General features: G+C 44.9%; 1 protein-coding gene across 1 annotated transcript in view; it reads left to right on the plus strand.

The window, feature by feature from the left end:
• The window catches only part of LOC144782005 (nesprin-2-like), a 284,781-nt gene that overhangs the window by 167,176 nt on the left and 93,446 nt on the right, over positions 1–24,159 (plus strand). The window contains exon 4 of the mRNA XM_078661110.1: positions 20,727–20,909. Coding sequence (XP_078517236.1) covers positions 20,727–20,909 — 183 coding nt within the window. The remainder of the gene's footprint in view (positions 1–20,726; positions 20,910–24,159) is intronic.

Below are 24,159 nucleotides of genomic sequence, written 5' to 3' on the forward strand. Positions count from 1 at the left end.
TGAACTCTGAGCTAGCTGGCAAACCCAAAACTTTAAGTCTAATATCGACAGTAGAAGACCTAGTTAACGTCTGGTCTAGGTCTATACTATTGGAGGTATTATTCCAATGCGCAGAGCCTATTGGGATAATAGGAACTACACTACATAACCTGATACACTATACACCTAGTGCCTAACCCCCACAGTGCTTAATTCCTTTTTACCTGGTGGGTGGCCCCTTTACAATATATATAGATTCTTACACAGCTGAGTGTACTTACCTCACCGGCCTCATGGAGGATCAATCTGGATTCAGATAGGGATGCAGCACCGAAACCGCAATCTTAAACGTCCTAGACGATCTTCACATGTCCCTTGACTCGGACCAATGCAGCCTTCTCATCCTACTTGACCTATCAGCCGCATTCGATACAGTTGACCACTCCCTGCTCCTCAAAGCCCTCCAAGAGCAAGCGGGTATCGAAAGGACGGTACTTAAATGGTTCTCCTCCTTCTTCCACAACCGCTCACAAAGAATAAAAATCAACGACTTCGAGTCCGACCCCCGGCCAGTCAGTAGAGGAGTCCCTCAAGGATCAGTTCTCTCTCCTCAACTCTTCAACGTATATATGGAACCCCTTACCACACTTCTAAGGAAATCTAACATTCCCTTCCACCTATACGCAGACGATACACAACTCTACCTGGAAACTACTACGATTGAAGACATCCACACTCAAAGAGGTCCAGCAATGGCTCTCAATGAACCACCTCAAACTCAACCAAGAGAAAACAGAAGTTCTTCTCATCTCAAACAGAGACAAAAACCCGCAAATCGAAGAATGGCTCAAAGCCTTAGACGCCCTCAATGGGGCTCTCACGCCAACGAACTCTGTGAAATCCCTAGGGATCACCCTCGACTCCAAACTGGACATGAAAAAACACATCTCAAAAGCCGCAAAATCCGCATTCCTAAACCTGAAGCTCCTGTACAGAAAAAAACCATTCCTACCTCCCAAAGATCTCAAACAGGCCACACAGGCGTTGGTGCTTTCCAGAATCGATTACGCAATCGCAACCTTGACCGGTTCAGCAAGTTCTCACTTAGGTCCCCTGTCCATGACCCTCAATGCAGCAGCAAGAATGGTCACAGGAACAAAAAAGTTTGAGCACATCTCTCCGGCACTTAGGGAACTGAAGTGGCTTCCTATTGACCAACGAGCCAGCTTTCGCACAGCCTGTCTCACCCATAAAGCCCTGCACACAGGCAAACCGGAATATCTGGCCGCCAAACTCAAAAGGGCCGGTCAGTCCAGAAACCTCAGAAGCTCCAACACGCTTCTACTCATCCCACTAAGAGCTCGGAAACAAAAAACCAGAATGAAATCCTTCGCGGGTAATGCACCCAAAATTTGGAACTCCATCCCTCCCCACATCAGACTGACCCCTTCCTTCCCGAAATTCAAGATACTTCTAAAAGCCCTCTTCCTAGAGCGCTCTCGACCGTCAAGATGAACCTAGAATGGACTGAAGAAGGCTTATATTGATTTCCCTACTCCGGGAATCACGCTCCGGTACTGTTGTCATTCTGAAGCTGATTTACTTAACCAAAGATGCTTTGTCTGTATTTTCTTCTTTGTTCCTTTTTTCCGTTCAGATATTGTTTGCATATAACTTGTACATGCTGTGAAGCGCTCTGATACCTCCGGGTCCAGCTAGCGCTATACAAAACTTTAATAAATAAATAAATAAATAAATAGAGATTATTATGCGGAGGAGGAAAAAGTCTCATACTTCCCATCACAGATGAGTTCTGTGATGCAGTGGATGTCTCCATAGTTAAAGCAGTCTCAGTCTCAATTGCCTCCCTGGAGAAGAGATTGATGGACTGGCACAATGGTGCCTACAACCCCTTGCAACAATGGAAGAACTTCCTGGGCCTTAGGCCCAAGAACCTCAGTGTTGGCCTATGCCTCACAAGTACCCACAATCCTCAGGGGTGGACGCATTTGCTAAGTTGAAGGAGGCATTCTTAGGCGCCAGCACCCCTACAAGGTCGTTGCTGACCGCCCTGACTGGCTCCTCGTACCCGAGCAAGACTGTGCCAAATTCCACCCCCGGCCTCAGAGGGTTACCACACGTATTCAAGCAGTAATTCTGACTTCAACCTGTCTTGGAGACGTGTCTCCAACCCCTCTGCCTTGGCATGTCCCACCGCAGAGGAGCCTGGTGGCTCAAATTCAGATTTGTTAGAGCCTGAGGAACTTATGCATCCCACTCATCTGAGTGGGCTCCAGGCTACAAAGTAGCAAATTATGTGGCTAGCAAACTCCGCAATCCCCTTGACCAAGAAGTAAGGAACCATCTTCTGTGGACGTGAAAGTTGCCATCACATCAAATTTGATGCTCGCATGCCCACTTTTCTTGCCAAATATATGAAGAACCCAAAGAAGTGTATTGACGGCTCCTTGCGGTCATGCCATCACATGCTCCTGGACATAACTGGCCCACTGACAAACTTTTTTGACATGGCAGAGGACGCCAAGGCATCCGGGTCCTTGATCTCCCCAGAGGTTCTTTCCAATTGGGCCCAGTGGGCTATAATATTCCTTAGCAACGCCAACTGCACCATGTCTACAGAGAGGCACAGGTCATTGCTGATAAAGATTGACCCCAAGTTAGGGGAATTGGTGACATCAGAGGCAGGGCAAGTGCCACAAGGAGGGCTCTTTAGTGACCCATTCATCAGGAATGTTTTCAACAGGTTCGGCTGCAGTAGGGGGCGCTCGTCGGGCCGATCCCAATATTCAGTCTCCAGTACGAGCAAACCATCCCAACAAGGACAATGGCAGGTCTCCTCATGTTTCTGGGGATTCTGCACCCCAGAGGATGGTCACAGCACAGAGGTTACCGCAAAGGACCCTGAGGTGGCAGCGCTAACTCCAATTCACACGGTGAGACGTTCACTCATTCCCTGCAAGCATTTGTTCGATCAACAGGTGAATTTGTAGACAACTGCGGGCTCTTACCTCCGATGCCTGGGTGCTCAAAATGGTGCAAGGGTTCCACATAGAATTCTAGGGGTCCCCTTTCCAGCCTTTACCTCCCCACCCTTTCCATTTCGCCGGACAAGAGGTCACAATTATTCAAGTGGAAGTTCCACTCCTGGTCAAAGGGGCAATGCCCCCTTCCAACCTTCACCTCTTTGGGTTTTTAAGCAAACTGTTTCTGGTTCAAAAGCAGGACTTGGTCAGCGCCAGGTGATCAATCTCCGGGAATTCAACTAGTGATTGGTTTACTGCCATTATAAGATGGAGGACATTCACCTCCTTCTCGACCTTCTCCGTCCCAGTGATTTGATGGTCTGACTGGACCCCAAAGATGCTTATCTTACGGTCCTGATCTTTCCACTGCGTTGCTGGTTTCTTCAGTTCCAGTAGCAGGGACAAACTTTTGAATTCACCTCTCTACCTTTTGGCCTCTCTTCAGCTGCCTGGTGTTTCACCAAGGTTATCATGCGGGTGATCGAATGCTTGAGGGTGCATGATAGTGTATTTGGACGACAGGCTTCTCATGGATCAGTGTCCACAAACTCTGTCAATACATCTGGCGATGGTGGTGAATCTACTTCAGTCACTGGTGTTTGTTATCAACTGAGAGAAGTCGAGTGTCTCCCCTTCTCGCTCCATCACATTCCTGGGGTTCTTAATCACTTCAGTAGAGACAATACTAAGCCTTCCCTCCATGAAGATGGTCAAAATACGACAGGAGGTGAGGAGAATGCTGGAGAAACCACAGACCTCCCTCTGTCAGATCGCCAGTGTGATAGACCTATTGTCATCCTCGATTCAGAACATTTTCCCAGGACTGCTTACTTTTCGGGCCCTCCAGCAATTGAAAGCATCTCGCCTTCTACTCTTTATCACATACTCCCAGTACATCCCCTATCAAAAGAGACTAAAAAGGAACTCAAGTGATGGCTTTACCTCATTGAGACCTGGAATGGTTGCGCCATTTTCAGCTCACAACCAGATCTAGTGATCAAGTCCGATGTTAGCGGTTCAGGTTGGGGAGCTCACAGACCCTACATAGCAACCTCTTGGAGCTCCTGTGAGGTCAAATGTTGGACCAGAGACCAAGCACAATCTTGTTCCTTCTGAAGATGGACAATTTGGCGGCGGTCTGCTATATCAGCCCCCTGCGGGGTACGTGGTCCCTAGCCCTCTCAGAACTGGCAAATAACTTTTTGGAATACTGCCTGGAATACCACATTTAGCTGATGACGGAGCATCTCCCGTGGTCAGCCAGCCAAGTTGCAGATTGGGAATCTCAACATCTCTGAGATTAGAGCCTGTGGTGACTTCTTCTGTGAATATTTCAAGCCCTTTTCACCCTTTGGGCCCATTCACAATCAACTTATTTGCATCCAGTATCGATCATCAGCTTCCCAGTACTTGAGTTGGAGACCGGACCCGGGAAGCAGTAGCGACCGATGCCTTCCTCCAGGATTGGTTGACGGAACAGGGCTATGCCTTTACCCCTTTGCCATGATCATGCGGTTGACAGATCAGGTGCGCAGGCCGAGGGCAGACCTGGTAGAGATCACCCTTGTGTGGAAGTCGCAATTATGGTTTTCAGTTCTGATGGAACTTTCCTGGGCATCTCCACTCTGTCTACCCCAAAATCCACATCTCCTGAGCAATCCCTCATTAAATCCCCATCATCTGGTGATAAACGGCAGCCTCCAGTTTATAGTGTGGAGGATTACAGGTCTTGATGGCAAGTCCTTGGTGTTTGAGCGATGCAGGGTATCTCATCTCCTGAGCATGGATGGACGGTACAGTCAGGAGGTATCGATCGGCCTGGTCTCTATAGATGGTTTGGTGTCTGCATGTAGTTTGGATCCCATGGGGGTGGACATTGTCTACATCCTGAATTTTGGCTTCAGATATAATGGTTTACAGATCGGTCAATACATTTAGATCGCCAATCTCTGCTGGCCACACTGTGATTTCGGGTCTGCCAGTCAGAGAGCATCCCCTGGTTAAGAAATTGCTTTGGGGCATTAGATTGTCTCTTTCACTGGAACCAAGGTATTCAGTCCTTTGGGATGTGAAAAAGATCCTAAACCTTATTTCCTCTTGGCCTACTAACAGGTACCTCTCCCGCAAACAGATGTCAGTCAAGCTTGTCATTCTTTTGTGCTTAATCTCATGCAGGAGGGTATCGGACATCAGAACCCTGGACATCACGGGAAGGACCTTTACACCGGATGGTGTCACATTTCATGTCACTCAATGGACTAAATGTCATTCCCGCTTGATTTAATATCCAGTCTTTCCAGACTCACCCAAGTTGTGCGTTTTCTGATGCATCAAAGTCTATGAGACCATGACTGAGGAGCTTCATTCCCATGGGTAGACGCAACTATTAATTGCTCTAAGGAAACCTTTCAAGGCGGTCTCATCACCTACCATCACAAGATGGGTGCAGTGGATAATGCAAGAAGCGGGTATTGATATCAAGGATTTTGGGACACACTCTATCCGAGGAGTGATGGCTTAAAAGCCTTTGCTCTCGGAGTTCACTTAAAGGATGTTTTGAAAGCAGAGGACAGGTCCCCGGATTCGACCATTACGATGTTTTATTTCAAACCTGTCTCCTGCATTACGGCTATGGTAGTTGATAAGCTTTAAACCAGCATAATCCTTGCCTCCGGTTCCTGACATATAATGAAAAAGTTTGTAGCTATCGGAACGGAACGTTTCAATTCTATTAAGGAGGCGAGTATGAGCCCACCCTCTGATGAATCATGACAGGCCCGCATTAAGGGATCTGCTAATGGATGTAAGTAATGTTTTTTCCACTTCAGTTGGTAAAAATGTTAAAGGAGGATTCATTGTGTTGGAAAGACTTAATGATTTGATGGTGCTAGGTTATGCTGTCTCTAGTTCTCTGATTAACTATATACTGCGGTTAGCAAGTGCTCTCTAAATTACAGGAACGGAGTCCTCCAAACAGGAGTGAAATCTTCCACGGTGGGCTTGGTCGCAGGAAGAAAGAGGGCAATAGAAGCACCTTTTAGAGCTACTCGCTGTGGCTGATTGATTATGGAATTGCTACTTTGCAACTTCATTTTCCCTGGGGGTTATGGGGAATGAAGTTTCTGTTAAAATGTTGATTTGGCTGCTGTATGAATAAAACGAAGAAAGTATAACATAATCCTTGCCTCCAAGTCCTCAATAGAATTAAAACTTTCTGTTATGATAGCTAGGACATTTTTAATTGGCTACCATAATATACATTGCCTCTATTCTAAACAAGCATTTACAATGCAATGGTCTCGGCATTGTTAAAGTTAGAGCTATTGGCATTGCTCATGACATTATTTTTATTTATGTTTTTGTTTTTAAAACATATAATAAATGGCATTGTCATTTACAATGCCAATAGCTTAATCTCTCGCAAATGCGAGACCTACTGCATTTTCACCTACACAGAGCCCCACACACACAGAGAGCCCCACACACACACACACACAGAGCCACACACACACACTGAGAGCCACACACACAGAGAGCCACACACACAGAGCCCCCCACACACATGCAGAGAGCCCCTCCCCACACACACACACACAGAGCCTCACACACACAAAGACAGAGCCCCCCACACACACACACAGAGCCCCCCACACACACACAGAGCCCCCCACACACACAGAGAGCCCCCCCACACACACAGAGCCCGCCACACACAGAGCCCCCCCACACACACACACAGAGCCCCCCACACACCCACACACAGAGAGCCCCACACACACAGACACAGAGAGCCCCACACACACAGACACAGAGAGCCCCACACAGACATAGAGAGCCCCCCACAGACACACAGGCCCCCCCCACACACAGACACAGAAAGCCCCCACCACACACACAGACACAGATAGTCCCACATACACACACAGACACAGAGAGCCCCACACACACACGGACACAGAGAGCCCCACACACACACACAGAGCCCCCCACACACACACTCAGAGAGCCCCCCCCACACACACACACACAGACCCCCCCACACACACAGAGCCCCCCACACACACAAAGCCCCCCACAGACACAGAGCCCCACACACACACACAGAGCCACACACACACACAGAGCCCCACACACACACAGATCCCCACACACACACAGAGCCCCCCCCCACACACACAAACACACACACACACAGAGAGCCACACACACACACACACACACAGAGCCACACACAGGGAACAGAGGCCAGAAAAAACTATCACAACGAGGGAACAGAGGCCAGAAAAAACAATCACAATGAGGGAACAGGGGCCAGAAAAAACAATCACAACGAGGGAACAGGGGGCAGGAAAGCAAGCAGAACGAGGGAACAGGGGACAGGAAAGCTAGCAGAACGAGGGAACAGGGGGCAGGAAAGCAAGCACAACGAGGTATAATTCTATTATTACACGTCCCTCGCAACGTCTTCCTTCTCTGTTGAAAAATGTCCCTAGCCCTTTACCAAGGTGGCAGACAGGTCGCGCCACTGTGCTTGGTTTCTTTTTGAAAAACGCACCGGACCACTAAGAACTTTGAAATAACAGTGGTATCATCCCCGAGACAGGGGGGCGGTGGCGGGGCTCGATAACGGCTGAGGGGAGCTGGGCGATGACAGCAAAGCAGGTGCCGGGGGAGTGCCCCCTTACCGTGGCCGCCGATCAGCTGGTCCCCGCGAGCGGGTGGGCAGCAGGCAGAGGGAGGCTGCGGGGTGCCGGTCGAGCTCAGGGCTGAGGGGCGAGGATGTTCCAGCAGCGCGGCCTTTCCCAGGATGCTCGGTAATGCCGCGGCCGACGTGTTTGCTGCCGCCGCTGTGACGCAACAGCGGGCCCGCCTCTGTACTGTAGCCGGGGCTCTGCGGCATGCTCCGCGCGGCGGCCGCCGCTGCTGAGGCGGAAAGGGCTCGAGCGCGAGCCGGGCTCAGAACAGAGCGCGAGCCGGGTTCAGAACAGAGCAAGAGCCGGGTTCAGAACAGAGCGCGAGCCAGGCTCAGAACAGCGCTCGAGACGGGTTCAGAACCTAGCGCGGATGCTCAATCAACCTACAGGTTTTAGATAGCAGCAAAGAGGCCATGAATTAACACACTTATGTAACGTCAGAATTATACCAGAAGAGTCTACCGTATTGCTATGGATACCCATACTATGCAAAAAAGTGCCACCAATATGCGATGCCCGACATTTTACCAGACTTTGAATGCCCCGTTCGTTTCGGATTGGGGAGGCGTGTTTTTTCGTTTCTTTCTCTATCCGAAAAGTACGGGGCTTACAGCGAAAAGAGATTGTCACAGAGACTTCTTCTCCAATGGCTGGCTGCCGTTTAGGAGGCCAGCCAATGGAGAAGAGGGGCGGGTTTAAGCCTCGCTACTCTGAGACATAAGATCTCGCAAGCGAGACTGCGCATGCGCAACCTACGCTAGCCAAGACCTAAAAAGGAGGCAGTGTAAAATAAAAATTATTACGAAATACACAACCCAGCTAACTCTCCTATGACATGTTTACTTAGACTTGTCATTGGCTCTGTACAGCGCTCCACTGCGTTTTGGCTATATTTGCATTAAAGAAATACCAAATATCCCAATTGATGGTTATTTAGGTGGTAGAATTACACAATATGGAATACACGTATCAGCCAATTGAAATAGGCCATCTGAAAAATGAATTATGCCGACGACACTCAGCTGGTGTTTTCCTTGGAAGGAAGCAATGCAATCTCGCTGAACACCTTCCATCGCTGCATGGCAGCTACAGCGGATTGGCTTCAAGCAAATTCTTTGCAATTTAATAGCTCGAAGACGGAGGTGCTCCACTGTTCCACGGATCGGATCCCGCGGGCTTTACCCACCGACTTCTGGCCCAGCACTTTTTCCGAACCGGTGTCGGCATCGGAGTCAGCCCGTAATTTAGGGGTCATGTTCGGCCCTAATTTACAACTTGACCTACATGTTAACAAAACCACGGGAACATGTATGATGCTGCTCCGCATGCTCCGCAGAGTTTTGCCTCTGCTTCCTGCTCGATCCAGGCCGGAGGTAGTCCGTGGGACTATTTTAAGTCGGCTGGATTACTGTAACGGCCTCCTTTTGGGGGCCCCAAAAAATCTGATTGGGAAACTGCAGAGGGTGCAGAATATGGCTGCTAAACTGGCCCTTTCACGTCCCAGATCCAGCTCCTCTACTCTGGCGCTTCGTGACTTGCACTGGCTCCCGGTAGAACTACGGGTCCAATTCAAAGCGGCCTGTTTGGTATTTAGAGCGGTTCACCTCTTAGGCCCCCTTCCACTACAAAACATGTTTGCATGGTATTCTGCCCCACGGCTTCTGCGGTCGTCATCGGCTCACCTTCTGGTGGTGCCCAGGTTTCAAAGAGTGAGGATGGGCGGCCGCTCATTTAGAGTGGCGGCAGCTAAATTGTGGAATTCTCTCCCACTCACTCTCAGGAGCTGCAAGGACTATCTTCCATTCAGGAAAGCCTTAAAAACTCATCTCTTTCCTAAGTAATGGCTGCGCGTCTGCTCTAGTCTTGTGCGATGGGTTCTCTGATCAAAGCGCCAGGATGCCCTCTGGGTGACAGGTCTGCGCTATAAAAGTATGCGAAATAAATAAATAAATAAATAAATAAAAAAAAGTGCTGTAGATGAAATTGATAAAAAATGAATAAATAAAAATCTACCTGCCATTGCAAAAAAACACCTCCAGCTAGAAAATGTGCTATGAATTTAGGGTGGAAAGTGCTAAAAGGGACTTGCTTTGCAGACAACTTGAAAGAAAGCTCTCAGCATTTTAAAGGGTCAGTTTAAACAAGTTACATACTAGTGTTTAACACGCATTTGAACTCTTTTTTTAACAAGGTCCCAAACTACCACACATCTTCCAGCATGAGTATGCTTAACATACTGATCAGTAAAGCAGAAGTATAGCATGCAATAGGCAATAAAACGCCACTGCGACAGGCTAAGGTAGGCTTTATCCCTAAGCTGTTCACAGTTTTCAACGGGCTATGGATTGAACATTAACGCTTGCTTTTCCAGCACGTATAAGAACATGAAGCTCCACCTATAAGTTGGGAGAAAGCTATTAGAAATGTCATCTTCCCCAAAGAAGGAAAATATCCTACCTTCTGCTTGGTATACTGCTCAACTGCCCTATTCCTTGTTAAATAGCAACCACCAAATATATGTTGTATTTTTTTATGGAAAGAGCTGGCCAACACAGGGTACCTCTGATCCTTGCAGTTTTACCTTGATATACTAGTAGAAACATCAAGAACAAAGAAATCAAGTAGGGCTGTGCAGAGTGGAACTTCGCAAAGTGACCAAAAAACTCTGCCGCACTACTCAGAGTTCCACAAGCGGCGAAGTACGTTGGGACGCACTATTCGCACTGATTTTGAGAACGGCAACATGCGCAGCGCAAGAGGGCGCTGCTTCTTTCTACCACTCAAGTAGATTTTCTACTCAATCGGCAGCTTCCTCAACGCAAAGGGAAGGTTTCTTAGCGCAAAAGGTAGCGCCATCCGCGACCGCCCGCGATGATAAATCTTGCTGGGAGGTGTTCTGGTGTAAGATTTTCCTCACTCACCAACTTAATGTTGGCAAGTGAGGAAATACTGCAATCCGCTAAGTGGAGGTTTTGGGAACATACCCCCAGATTCATCAACAAAGCAATTTGCCATTCCTTAATAGCGAAAAATACCGATTCGCTATTAAGGAATAGCAAAATGCTATTCATCAAGAAACCACCAAAAAAATAGCGATTTCTACTAATTCCTTAATTGCGACTCGCAAATTGTGAGTCGCAATTAAGGAATTTCTCCCCATTCATTCCTATGGGCCTAGAGGCCCATAGGAATGAATGGGAAGACAATCTCAATTTGCTAATTGAGATTGCGATTTCAAGGGTGCAGGGGTGTCCAAAGGACATCCTGTTGCACCCCTGAAATTGATGTGTGCACATATGTTGCGCACACACATGCCCTTAGGGCATGTGTGTGCGCAACATGAAACTTTGAAAAATGCACTTTAGTGCATTTTTCAAAGTTTTTGCTATTTACCACGTACTTAGACTTCGCGGTAATCAGCGGCCCCAGATTGTGAATTCGCAATTTTTAAAAGGTTCATGAATTGCATTTAATTAATCGCAATTTAGCGATTTCTAGAATTTTTGCTTTGGGATGATGAATCCCAAATGCAAAAATAGCGCTCGCAAAGGGCCAAATTCTCAGAATCTGGCCCTTTGCGAGTCGATTTTACTTTGATGAATCTGGCTGTACATGCTCTACATTGAGTACGGAGGGGGAAAAACTCCACAAACTCCGCGAACGGAGAAGAATTTCACGCCCAGGCCTAAACTCAAGTCTCCCATTTGAAGCAGTGCAGCATGAAATCAGATTATAGGAAGACAACCTATTGATCATGTCTGGCACTTTTGAAGCCATTTCAATAGTTCTTGAAACCATAAAAAGCTTCTGGAAATTTAATGATTACATAGATTCAAATCTGAATTAAACAGCAGACATGTTTTAGGAAGTCATGCTCTGCAACTAGTGATCATTCCTTTGAGCCTAGCACATTTGCATTTTATTCATGAATGGCAAGAGATAAATTCCTTACAGAATAAATTATAGGTTCTCTCAACATCTCTAATTGGCAGAATAAACTACTTTAAGATTACAATTCGGCTTAAATTACTAAATCTTTAACATCATATTCCTATTTATAGTCCCAAACATCCTATAGGAAGTTTGAATTGCACCAATACAAATATATTTAGGGCAGCACATCCAGATGGGTTTCACATTACTGGATATGCAGGGCAGTCTGTAAGCAGGGCTGGCTAAGTCTAACTTTCACATCTATTGATAAGGTAATTGTTGCACAGCAATCAACTTTTGTTTAGACCAAAAATATAGGGGTAATTCTATTTGAACCCCCGATACACCCCTGTGATCTGATAGACTTTCTGGGCCATTATTTTTCCAAAGTCACTTTAAAATATTAAGAATGAAGATTGTTTTTTGACTGCAAGTAGTTTTTTTTTTCACAACCGTATACTCCAAGTAGTTTTTTAATCAGTTTTAATAAACAAAAAATAACAAGAGCCTGTCAGGCATTGTACATGTTCAATTAATCGTCAGGTATAGGAGCTTATAAGGAGTAGAACTCACAATAGTAAAAACAGTAGGTAATAAGTGTGTACCTGCTCAGGTCCATGTTTTCTACATATTGTGTACAGTTGTATCAGAAATAAGACACAATGTTAGGGGTCCAAAAGAAGGACATAAGTTGAGAGAGGTGATTATTAAATATAAATGCCAAACACAGAGGGGCATTTGGAAATTTGTTACATGTTCCTCTCTTAATAGAAAATGTCTGGCTACATCCAGAATTTAGAATAGTTGCTGAATACAGGAAGGCAAACATAATGTATACATGCTATAGAACTCAAGATTTGTTCTAGAGAGACGGTTCTTTTAGAATCTTAATCGACATTCCCTTATTTTTAATACTTAGGGGCCGAATACGATGTGACCCGTAAAAGCTCTGACCCATGGTAAGCGCCTTCCAGGCCACATCGTAATCGGCCCCTCTGTTACTTTTTGACCATTACAATGCTGGCGGTTGGAAACTAAACCAACCGGTCATTCCGGATGGCTTCTGACCGGCTCAAGGAGCCCATCGGATCGAAGTCCCAAAGTGTGGGCCTTTCTGCCGTTGGGATTATGATGTTTGTTTGCCGGCATGGTTTCCATGCCGGCCTGTCCAAGAAGGAAACCATGTTGGAAAGCGTGTTTGGGGGCCCCCAGCAGGGCCCCCTTGGGTGTGCGGCCTCCAGTTGGGGCCGAGGGGGCACCTTTGGTGCCCCCCTGTTGATTCCTGCACCCTGTGGCAGGCACTTTAAGATAATATTTGTATTTGTGGTATTTCTGAAGCATATCAAAGCATTATACACAAGGAGGGACAGACTGAACAGAGGATCACAATAACATGCAGTTCACCTACACAGTCCCTACCAATCTACTCCCCAACCAACAAGGTTTTTAATTTGCTTCCAAAAATGAAATGAGAGCTCTGAATCCTGATAAATTCCGGAAGAGAATTTCACAACTTATAAGCAGCTGCTGCAGTAAAGGCGCGTTCACCCCTCCTAACTTTCTTGCACCGTGGAACCGCTACCTTATACTGTTTCGCAGATCTCAACGATCTCCTGGGAACATACCAATTTAGGGTGGTCCTCAAATATTTTGATCCCGTAGAATGAAGGGCTTTCTTTATGTGTTAATCACAATGCTTTAAACAACACTCCTTTCTTTACATCAGCTGCCGATGCGCTAGTGCACTGGAGTTTCCCATTATCTGACTGCCACATGAATTTACCTAATGTTGGTTTTGTTTGATTCCACTATGCAAATCTATTATGATTTTACCTTAGGAGGAGGTACGGTTACTATCATGCTTTATATTATCTGTCCCTTTTTAATGGTCACTGTGCTGCAATAAGCATCACTTTTAGCAGAAGTTCTAGGCTGAGTGAGCGTTATTGTGTGGCGGCTTCGTACACATATACATATATGTATAATACACACACACACATATATAGATAATATTTTCCTTAAGCCAAGCAGATATCCATCAAACAATAATATTACCATTCACAAATGCAATTAGTGCTGACTATGTCATTTTCTACACTGCTACTAACTGTTTGGAGAAGATCACACCCTTCTTTTAAATTGTTATGTGGAGGAAGGTTGGATCAGAAATGGTTAATAGGAAGATAGGCATGATTGATAATTACTAACATGATCATGCCTCATAATACCTAACATCATGAGTAGAATACCAAGCAGTAGAAAGGACTGGGCAGAGGATAAATCAGATTCTTGATGCAGAATACACTTAGGCCCTGATTATAACTTTTCAGCTGAGCGGTGGTGCAAAACACTGCGCTACCGCTACTGCGAAGGACACCCCACCGGCCCGCCTGATTACAACTTTCGAGTAGTCTGGCAGATGGCCGCGGCGGCGGTCCCATGGCAGTGCCTCTTTTAAAGGCTGTGCTGCCATTAAAAAAGGCGCCACCATGGGATCGCACTACAAGGTTCCTGCACGGCATGGACTCAAATGTCCTTGCCATGCAGGAACCTATGTGCATGCACACGGGGGGGAACATCCATAACAACGCGGGCATTACCCCGCACTGCTATTACAACGCTGCTATTACAACGCAAGTCGTTACAACGACTTGCGCTGGAGGGCGCTGGAGGATAGGGAATACTTTAATTTTCTATCCAACACCTTCCCTACTGTCAGGGTGGGATGGAGTTGGAATAGAAAATTAAACTATTCCACTATCCAGCGCCCCCCAACGCAAGTCGTTGTGGGGCGCTGTGTGCATCGCCCTTGTGTGCATCCACATTCAGTTGAGGCACAGGGGCCCTGTTGGGTCCCCTTTGTTTCCTCTCCTCCAGGGGTTACATGGAGGAAGAACCTCCATCTAAACTCTGGAGGAGCGGAAACTCGTAATATGCTTGGCAGGACCGCAGCAGTTCCGCCAAGCACATTGCAGCCTCTGACTGCTGTTCCAATGCCTAGAAATATTAATCTCTTCAGCTCCCATGGGATTATTCCCACTTTTTTACACATATGTTTATTGTTTCTAAATTATACAAAACAATTTGTAACACGAAACTCAAACACCAAATACAGCAGCTGGGTATTATCCCATACATACACAGCATTGAAGCACATCCTCAACAATGCAACACAGTATACCGTTTTAAATTTGGGCTCAATTTAAAACTTTGCGGATGGGTTACTCCATCACAACAGTGACGGATATCCCGTCCGCTGAAATATAAATCTCATAGGATGTAATGGGATTTATATTTCGGCAGATGGGATATCCGTCACCTTTGTGATGGAGTAACTCATCTGACGAGTTCTAAATAAGGCTCTATTTTCCCTGTTTTTAATATATATTTATGACAATGGGTTCATTGCAGCCTTACCCATAGTAAAATAAGACATGGAACAACCAGGTAAAGAACTATTTATTTTCTACCCAGGAGACTGCTAACAGCAAACAATATGTTTTCATTTGGAAACGGTTTATGGATTTGAGTCAGGAGGGGTAATGACTCTCTCACATGCAGGTATGAAGCTGTTGCTTGCTATTAATCCTAACAAAGGGGCCGATTATGATGGCGGACGGACCTGAGTCCGTCCGCCACCATAGAGTAGGAGGGACCGTCCGCAGGGGCAGCAGCGGTCCCTCCGTGCATATTAGGATGTGACCGCCAGGGTGGTGGTCACATCCTCTATTTTTAACATTGCGGCGGGTGCAGCTTCAAGCTGCACCCGCCGCAATGTTAAAAAAGCATGCACGCCATTTGCGTGCACAAAGCTGCAGGCACCGCACGGTGCCTGCCTCTTTGTTCACACAAATGCAGGAGGGTACCATAGGTACCCCCCATGTGCACACCCCACCCCCCCCTTCACCCAGGGGGCCCGCAATGGGCCCCCGAAGTGAAGGTCCGTATGCTTTTCCACGGCGGAAAAGCCGCCGTGGAAAAGCATTCTTTCTACTCCATCCTAATATGGCTGGCGGTGTCTGATAGACACCGCCAGCCATGTTAATGCTTTTCCGCCGCGGTCGGAAGGCGACCGCGGCGGAAAAGCGAAGGACAGATTGCAAGACCCACCAGCCATCCTAATTTGGCGGTGGGTCTTTCAAGCCTCCGCGGCGGTTTTCCCGCATCCTCTGGGCCGGCGGTGGCTTCCGCCGGCCTGGTGGATGTGGGAAATCCGCAATCGTAATAGGCCCCAAAGTCAGAAAAAGAGCACACCTCTTTGTGTGTTCAAATTATGGTTAACTAAAGTTAACTTGAAATATCTATTAATTTGTTCGTTTAATCAAGCACATTTTCTAACATTTTCATGCAGAATGCAATTAAAATGTCCTGATATGGAACATGTTTGATTCAGTGGCTATCACACAAGCCTTTACTGTCAGCCAAAGTTTTGGGGCTGAGTCTCCAAAAAGTGTAAATCTACTTATGTAGGTTTATGCCTACATTTCAAGAAACTGGTTGATATTTTGGAACCTCTCAAAGAATTCCGAAGCACTCCTGACATGCTACTCATTCAATAATGTCATTAAAAAAAATATTTAAAGAGTTTTATATAGCACTGGCAAGACCCGAGGGTATCAGAGCAATTTGATTGTCAAACATTATCAAAGGCAATATTGGATAAATTGGTTACAGAGCAGTCTTTTTTGAAGTCACATCGGTTACAGTTTAATAGTTATAGAATAGAGTCTTTAAAAAATCAGATCACAGCAATTCCCGGAGAGGGATAAACAGTAAACTTGAGGAGGAGGTTTCATTTGGGATTCAGGTGGTAGGATGGGCTTTAGAGCTTGAGGTGCTGATTGAGGAGAAGATTTTTTAATTTTCTTTTGAAGCTCATGTAGGAGGGGTTTGTCCTGATATTTACTGGGAGGGAGTTTCAGATTTAGGGGGCATTGCCCGAGAAAGAGCGTGTTAGGACTTTGTTTTATTTTTTTTTATGGGGGGGATGAGAAGCATAGTGTTGGAGGTCCTTAAGGTTCACGTCTGTCCTGCCTTTGTGAGTTTTGAAGAAAGGTAGGCTGGTTTCCCTGTGTGAATGGCATTGTGAGCGAGACAGGCAGTTGTGTAACAGCCATGGGCTTCAATCGGGAGCCACTTTAGATTTTTCACGGAAGGGGAGATGTGATCGGGATATTTGATTCCAGTCACCATACTTGCTGCTGCATTAGGTGTGGCTCATAATGGAGTTAGGGGCTACATCACGGTGCAGGTTTTGTAGTCCAGTCGTGTAAGAACCAAAGCTTGCATGGCGGTTATTAGATCATTCTGCAGGAGGAAAGGCTTGATTTTATGTTGAAGTTTTAGGTTGTAGAATGCATTCTTCACTGTATTCTTTATGTGTCTGTACATACTCATACTTGGGTCCAGGGTGATCCCCAGGGATTTGACAGAATCAGCCAGAGTCCGTTTCTAGTTTTGAGCATCAATAGTATTTATCCTTTCTTGGACTTGGGTGGTCTGTCCCTTATTTGGGAGGAGGACGTCCATCTTGTCTTGGTTGAGTTTCAGGTGGTTCTGTGTTAACAAGTTTTGGACTTTAATGAGCATAGTATTTAGAAGTATTAAAAGCTATAGTGAGGATATTTCTAAGTAGAACTGGGTGTCGTTAGCATACAGGTGGTATTGAATTAACATTCCATGTCATATTGTTTAATCCTGATGGTGAGGGGTTTCATGTAAATATTGTAGAGTGTAGCTGAGAGCACTGAGCCTTGGGGACACCCCCGGGTTATGGCGGATATCTCTGAAAATGTGTTGTTTATTTTTATTTGTTGGGAGCGGTTATGTAGGTAAGAGGCGGACCATTTCACAGTCAAGCCATCAGCTCCAATCTGTTTATGGAGGGATTTTAGAAGCAACTTTTGGTCAACAATGTCAAAGGCCCCTGACAAGTCTAAGAGAATGAGTTGCCAACATTTAATAGCGTCAAAGGACTTGTGTATGTCCTCTGCTATAGTCAGAATAGCTGTTTTCGTGCTGCAACCCTTCCTGAAACCCGAATGGAATTTCCCAAATGCAATATCAGTAATGTCCTTATTCTCTCTTACTTCAGCTATGAGTTGTTCTACAGTTCATTCCCCTAAAATGATAAACCCTATTCAACATAAAGCCATTATTGAAAATGCTCAAGGAAATGTCGGAGGCTCCTGCCAAACTCTAACTTTCCCAAATAGAACTTGAAATGCCTCCTGCTTACCTAATCAAGGGCCTTCTCAGGATCACTATATATGCAAAAGGCACCTTCACTAACTATTCCTATTGATATTTAGTAAGCCAATCAATGTCCTACAAATATTCATACTATGCCTCAAAGAAATAAAATGAAATTGAGAGGGATGAATAATTAATTTGGGCATACATGTGTTTGCTCCTGTTGTCATTACCAAAACCAAGACCATAATGTTGAGAGTCAGTAAATAAATCAATTGATAATTCTCACATTTTAAATGCTATCTTTCAGGTTTTGGTATTCGTTTTATTTCATATAATTATTTTCAATAGGTTTAAATAAAGCATATGAATAGTATGCATATTTTATGACAGTCACATATTCTTTTACACAACAATATCAAAATATCTTATTAAAGTAATTCTTGTGCACTTAAAATCATGAGTACTTTGCCAGAATCCAGCTCAATTTTCCAATTTCATCAGAAAACATTTATGATACATAGGTTGTAGTCAATTAAATACATTATAGAAGATATGTGCTTCTTTAATAAATGTATAATGATAATAATGCAGTCATTTTAATGCATCCATAACACACCTGATATTGTGGTCCCCAGTATTGGTCAATTGGTAATTGACAAGCACTATATTGGGTCTTGCTCAATGCTATAGAATGTGGGTTGACAACTCACTACAGCCACCCTCACAAACCATAAGAGGTGCAATATATCAATGCATTTATTGCCTGCCTGCCCTGGACTCTCATGACAGAACAGTATTCTGGCGTACTGTTGCCACTGCCTCAAATTGGTAATAAAATCCAAATTTGCTGGATGGCAATTTTTTAAGTGGTGCTGTTTATGTAATAGGCATCTTATCAAACAAGTGTCCACCCTTCTAGTAAATACTCCTAATATACACCAAATATACTTCTTATGCAGACAGTGACATCTACTTACAAAATACTAACCTCTAAAAGTTTAAAAAACCTTAACCCATTTCATCCACTATGATAGGAAACGTCCTGTACCTTATTCTTGCTCTTTAGAAATTCTTACAAAGTAACCTGAGTGTGAAATCTTTTGAAACCACATTAGTTAAATGTCCTTTTCCAGCAATATAGAGTAAGACCCCAGGTTTATATCAGACCCAACCCTTTTGCATACTGACCCTATGATAGTTGTTCTTCTGACAACTGGACCCTCTACTGCATCAATTGATCTATGAATGTATGGAAGCCCTGCTGGTGCTCTAAATGCTAACACCGGCCTGGTTATATCTTATTAAGTGGCTTGTAAGACTAGCCTTCATATCTAGCATTATATCTCTTCAGTGTATTCGCCTACTTATTACCTATAGCTGATTTTGTTTAATGCTCGTTGTATCATATGAGAGTTTTTAACATTAGCCATATGGAAATGAAAGGGTTCACATAAGAATGGTGCTACAATATCAGAACATGCTTTGTAAAGGTCTCAGGTGATCTTATACAATCTGGACACTGTACAGAGTGTCAGCTGTTGAATGACAGTTAGATCCTATAAGGCCTGAATTTCTGCATCCAACCTCATTCTCATCTCATGCTCTTTCGATAGTTACCACTGTCTTGACACAGTTTTTAAATTAGATTTGCAGATCATTGAGGTGGTTACAAAAAACTTCTACTGATAGTTTTGTGGTATTTGTTCTCACACTTCCTTCTATATGGTATTGTGTAACAAAGCAGATCTCATGCTGGAGACAAAAACATTACTTACCAGTAACATGGTATGCATGTTCTTCTGGAGTCAGCTTGCCGATGCTCAATGTATTTTTCAGTAAAACATGAGTTACATTGCTCTAAAATTAAATTTGGATATTTTAAAGGTAAGACTCTGTAAGATAGATCACCAGCTACAAACTGGAATTTTAAAAGTGTGGGAGCACCTTGTTTCAGAGTTCTATAATCTGTATATTAGGGTACGACTAAAGAAGTAGATACTATGATGGTAAAATACGTTTTAGCTCTCTGCTTGTAGTCATGACTCGAGGAGCCATGTATGCATGTATCATGTACATTATACACAACAATTAAGGCTCAGATTCATCATGCCTTTGCATAGTCCTTGTGTTACACAAGGTGACGCAAGGACAATGCAAAGGCTACATTAAAATATTTACAAAGCCACACAAGGGGCGATTTGCTCTACCCTGCATGGCTTTGTAAACAAATGTAACGGAAAGCAGCTGCTAGCGCAGCGTTACGTTACATTTCAAGCTGGGAGTCGTTCCATGGGTGAAGCATTGGTATTCCAATGCATCTACCCATGGATTAAGGCACATTCCCAGATTTACTAAACCTAGTAAACCTGTGAAAGCATCAAAATGCTACACTTTTCCCAGTGAGTCCTAACAGGGAAACATATCTTTATTTCTCCTTGTTACTTCCTCCTTTCATGTGTGCTGCATTCCGAATTACACATAGAAAGAGGGAAATTACTCTAAGGATTGTTTTGTGCAGGAGGGTATTACTTCCTCCACAAAACAATCCTGCCTACAACACAGGCACCCTTGCACTATGTGCAAGTGTGCCTGCTTTGGCGCTATGCAGCACACAGTGTGCCAGCATAAGGAGAAAACAGAAATGCTCCGTATCTTTGAAAATATAGATGATTTCTGCTCCAACTTTGCTTGCTGCCCTGCGTTGAGTGAAAATTTGGAAATATGCCCCCCAACGTCTTATACTAATTTGTAAGATACTCGTGTTTGGTGGCAGTTTACGTTTGTGGTTAGCTTATACCTTTCTGATATGGCCTGTGGACTCTTGGTCAGTATAAATGCAAGACTTTTGCTGGCCCTCACAGTGAACTTGTCTTTCGTTTAGGTTCTGCTACGGCAGGTTCGTGAGAGGTTGGGGCAGCTGGAGTCCTTGAACAGACAGTATCGGCAACTCACGCAGATCAATGGAATTGGTCTTCAAACTAGACTAAGAGCCATGGTCCAGGAGTGTAACCAGCGATGGGATCGGCTGCAGAAGCAGGCCCAGGCCAGACACAAGCGACTGAAGGTATAGTTAATCTTCCAAAACAATAAGAGCTGCTTAATGGCTCACAGATGCCAACTTGTATGACAACTTACCGCCTTATCTTAGGGTATCAGTATTCTATCCCGTGTTTAAAAACTTGTTACACTTGGCTACTTCTCCCTCATCTTCCACCCTATCATTAATCTGTTTATAATTGTCAATCCGCCCTACAGCTTCTAACCTTGGCAAAGCAAATGCATATTCAAAGAAGCCCTCTGGTTCCACCCTTTTGTAAAGGTGCCAACATGTCCTACAGTTAACAATCTACATTGCAGCTGTCAACCCACTCATGAGCTATCAATCTCCACTACAACTTAAAAACATGATCCACAGTTGTCCACATTTACCAACAAGTAACACCTATTTGCACTGGAGCAACACTTGTTACATTAAACTTATGTGCAAGAAACAATATCCTCAATTCATTGGCAAAAGCTCAGTGCTACTTTTGGTGTTATTAATTTCTCCTACATACAAAAAACAGAAGTATGCTGGGGCTGAGCTTACAGTGCAACATTCCTTTGGGTTTCTAAGCATTGCCATAAAATGTGTCCTTATAACTTAAACTGCTAACCTTTTTTACCACAAGCAGAATAATGGACGAACCAACCCTGACAGAATTTAAACCCTTGGGGTTACAAAACCTGTAGAAAAGACACATTATTCAACCAAGAAAATTATCTGACTTGCTAAAGGTTCATCCAAATCAACAGAAGAGTGACTAAAAAGACAAAAATACAGAAAAAAGGGGGCAGTGAAGCAATTCTGTTACTACCACCAAGGTAAGAATACTGAACAGAGAAGACAGCAATACAGTAGGTTTTGCATGCACAGTGCAGAATAGGAACCCTCAGGCACCAACTGAAAGTCGGTTGCCAGTTGTCTTCATTGGGTTCTTGTTTGGAATACTAACAGGTGCTATATTATCTTATGGTAGGTACAGAGTGCTAGTTACTGTCAACTCATACTAAGCTGTCATCCTAACCCTCCTGTAATGTATCCTCGACTATGAACTACCAGTTTTTATTTTAGAAACATTTAGCACTTATGGTATTTGAAGGATGCTATGTGATCTTGAATATTTCATAGGCAAGGATAAAGAAAGTCCCAAAGCCTCTTTTTCCGATATTCACCCATTTTCATTATCTAGAAATGGGGTAACACTTCTAGTTGAGGTGTGCGAGCCAACAAATGAATAGGGAAAGCCGAACCAACGAGCCAAGGCTCGACATGTTAATCATGCAACAGACATCATGTTAGAAAACAATAAGGCGATTTCAGGATTTAAAAAACAAATGTTTTTTGGAACACAGGTTTTACGGGTTTTACCTTAGTACATCAGATTATTTGATGAATATTTATCAAAAGAGAACTCGTAAGAGTTTTTAAAGATGAACTGAGAAAAAATCTTGCCACACCCTGACAACAATATTAGGAACTGAGAAATCAGTTGTCATGTACAGTTGTCATATTTCAAATTCCAGATCTTTAAGTAGGCTGGGTCCCTCTGGGTTCCAGACCTTGTAGTAATAAAACACAGACATTGAAACGGGTACCCATCAGGCCCTATATTCATTAACTTTACTTGCAAAATCAACTATTGATTTTTTTTTTTTTTTTTTTACTTTTTTATTGAATGTAAAGAACAAGAAAATAGAAAAACAAAAGAAAACAAGGCAGTCCAGTACAAGCATGTCATCATGTGGTTATGCGGGGGGGGGGGGGGGGGGTACAAACGTAAAGCTAACAGTATCGCATTCAAAATATACTGTGGGATGGGGGGGGAAGAGAAGGAGAACAGAAACAATCAATATATCTATACTTCTGCGGAGGAAACATCAGGTTGGGAGGAAGACAAGTCGGTATCAAATTCCGAAAGGTGGGGGGGTACATATATCTCCACGATACGCGTTCCATTGAGTCCAAATCTTCCCCCACTTGCCAGGTCTGCCCCGGGAGACATACACAGTCTTTTCACGAAACATGGACCAGTCCATGTTCTGTTGCCATGCCAGAACCGTAGGAGGCCTCTGAGCGCCCCAAAGCTGGGCAATGTCACGCTTGGCTATCATGTTACCCAGTGTCACCCATCGAAGCTGCGCTTGGGTACAATCATTCGGTTCCCAAACATTCAACAAGCATCTCCGCGCTTCAGGCTTCAACAGCACACCCATAACCTCACTCATTACATCATGCACGCGATTCCAATAGTGTAGTACAGCAGGGCATTCCCAAATGATATGTAGGAACGTGGCCACCATACCGCAACCACGTCAGCACAATCCATCCGCCGAGAATCCCATGCGCACCAGACGTGGACCAGTCACATATACCCTATGAAGAATTTTGAGCTGGACAAATCGAAGGCGTGCCGGAATAGCTACCTCCTTAGGAGAAGAGAACGCAGCCTGCCAGTCCTCATCATCCAGCTCCAGACCATCACTAGTCCACAACTCCCGAAGGCTATCCAATAGATCAATCCTAATATTGATTAACTTTTTATAAATGAGGGAGATCGTGCTATCAGGGACATGCCCATCCAGTATCCGATCCTCAAGCGGGGACGCTTCCGGAACATCCGAGCCCAGGGGGAAAACAGACAGGACCGCGTGTCGGACCTGCGCATATCTAAAGGATTCTCTATCATTCAGCCCATATTCAACTTTCATTTCATCAAACGACTTGATCCTACCCTTGAACCATACATCATCAACCTTGCTGATCCCAATCATGTCCCATCGATCAAACCCCTTCGACCGCCAGAGGGAGCCAAGTTTATCCGAGGCATAAAGCCGCGTGGCACGGGTCAACTTATCAGCCCAGCCTGTAGCAGACGTGGCCCGATGCCACACCTGCACGACTGTTTTAGTGGGCCCCGTAAGTGACCCGACGGTCAACTTCGCATACAGAGCCCTGTTGTAGTCACCACCGGGCAACAACCATTTATCCATCGCAAAGGCCGGGTTTGGCGAAGGAGTGTAGGTGCCATGATTGATGGCCCCCAGCTAAGAGGCCCAGTAGTAGCGACGGATGTCAGGGAGAGCGATGCCGCCATCGTACCACGGGAGTGTAAGCTTCGAAAGGGCAATGCGAGACCGCCCCCCCCATAGCAACTGCCTCTGGAGGCCCTCAATCTCCCGAAAATAGCTAGCTGGTACAACATCGAGCGTATTCTGAAGCGCATAGAGAAATCGGGGGAGCGACATCATCTTAAACAACGCTGCTCGTCCCA

The sequence above is a fragment of the Lissotriton helveticus genome, chromosome 9, assembly GCF_964261635.1.
Source record: "Lissotriton helveticus chromosome 9, aLisHel1.1, whole genome shotgun sequence".
In the NCBI taxonomy this organism is placed as follows: Eukaryota; Metazoa; Chordata; class Amphibia; order Caudata; family Salamandridae; genus Lissotriton; species Lissotriton helveticus.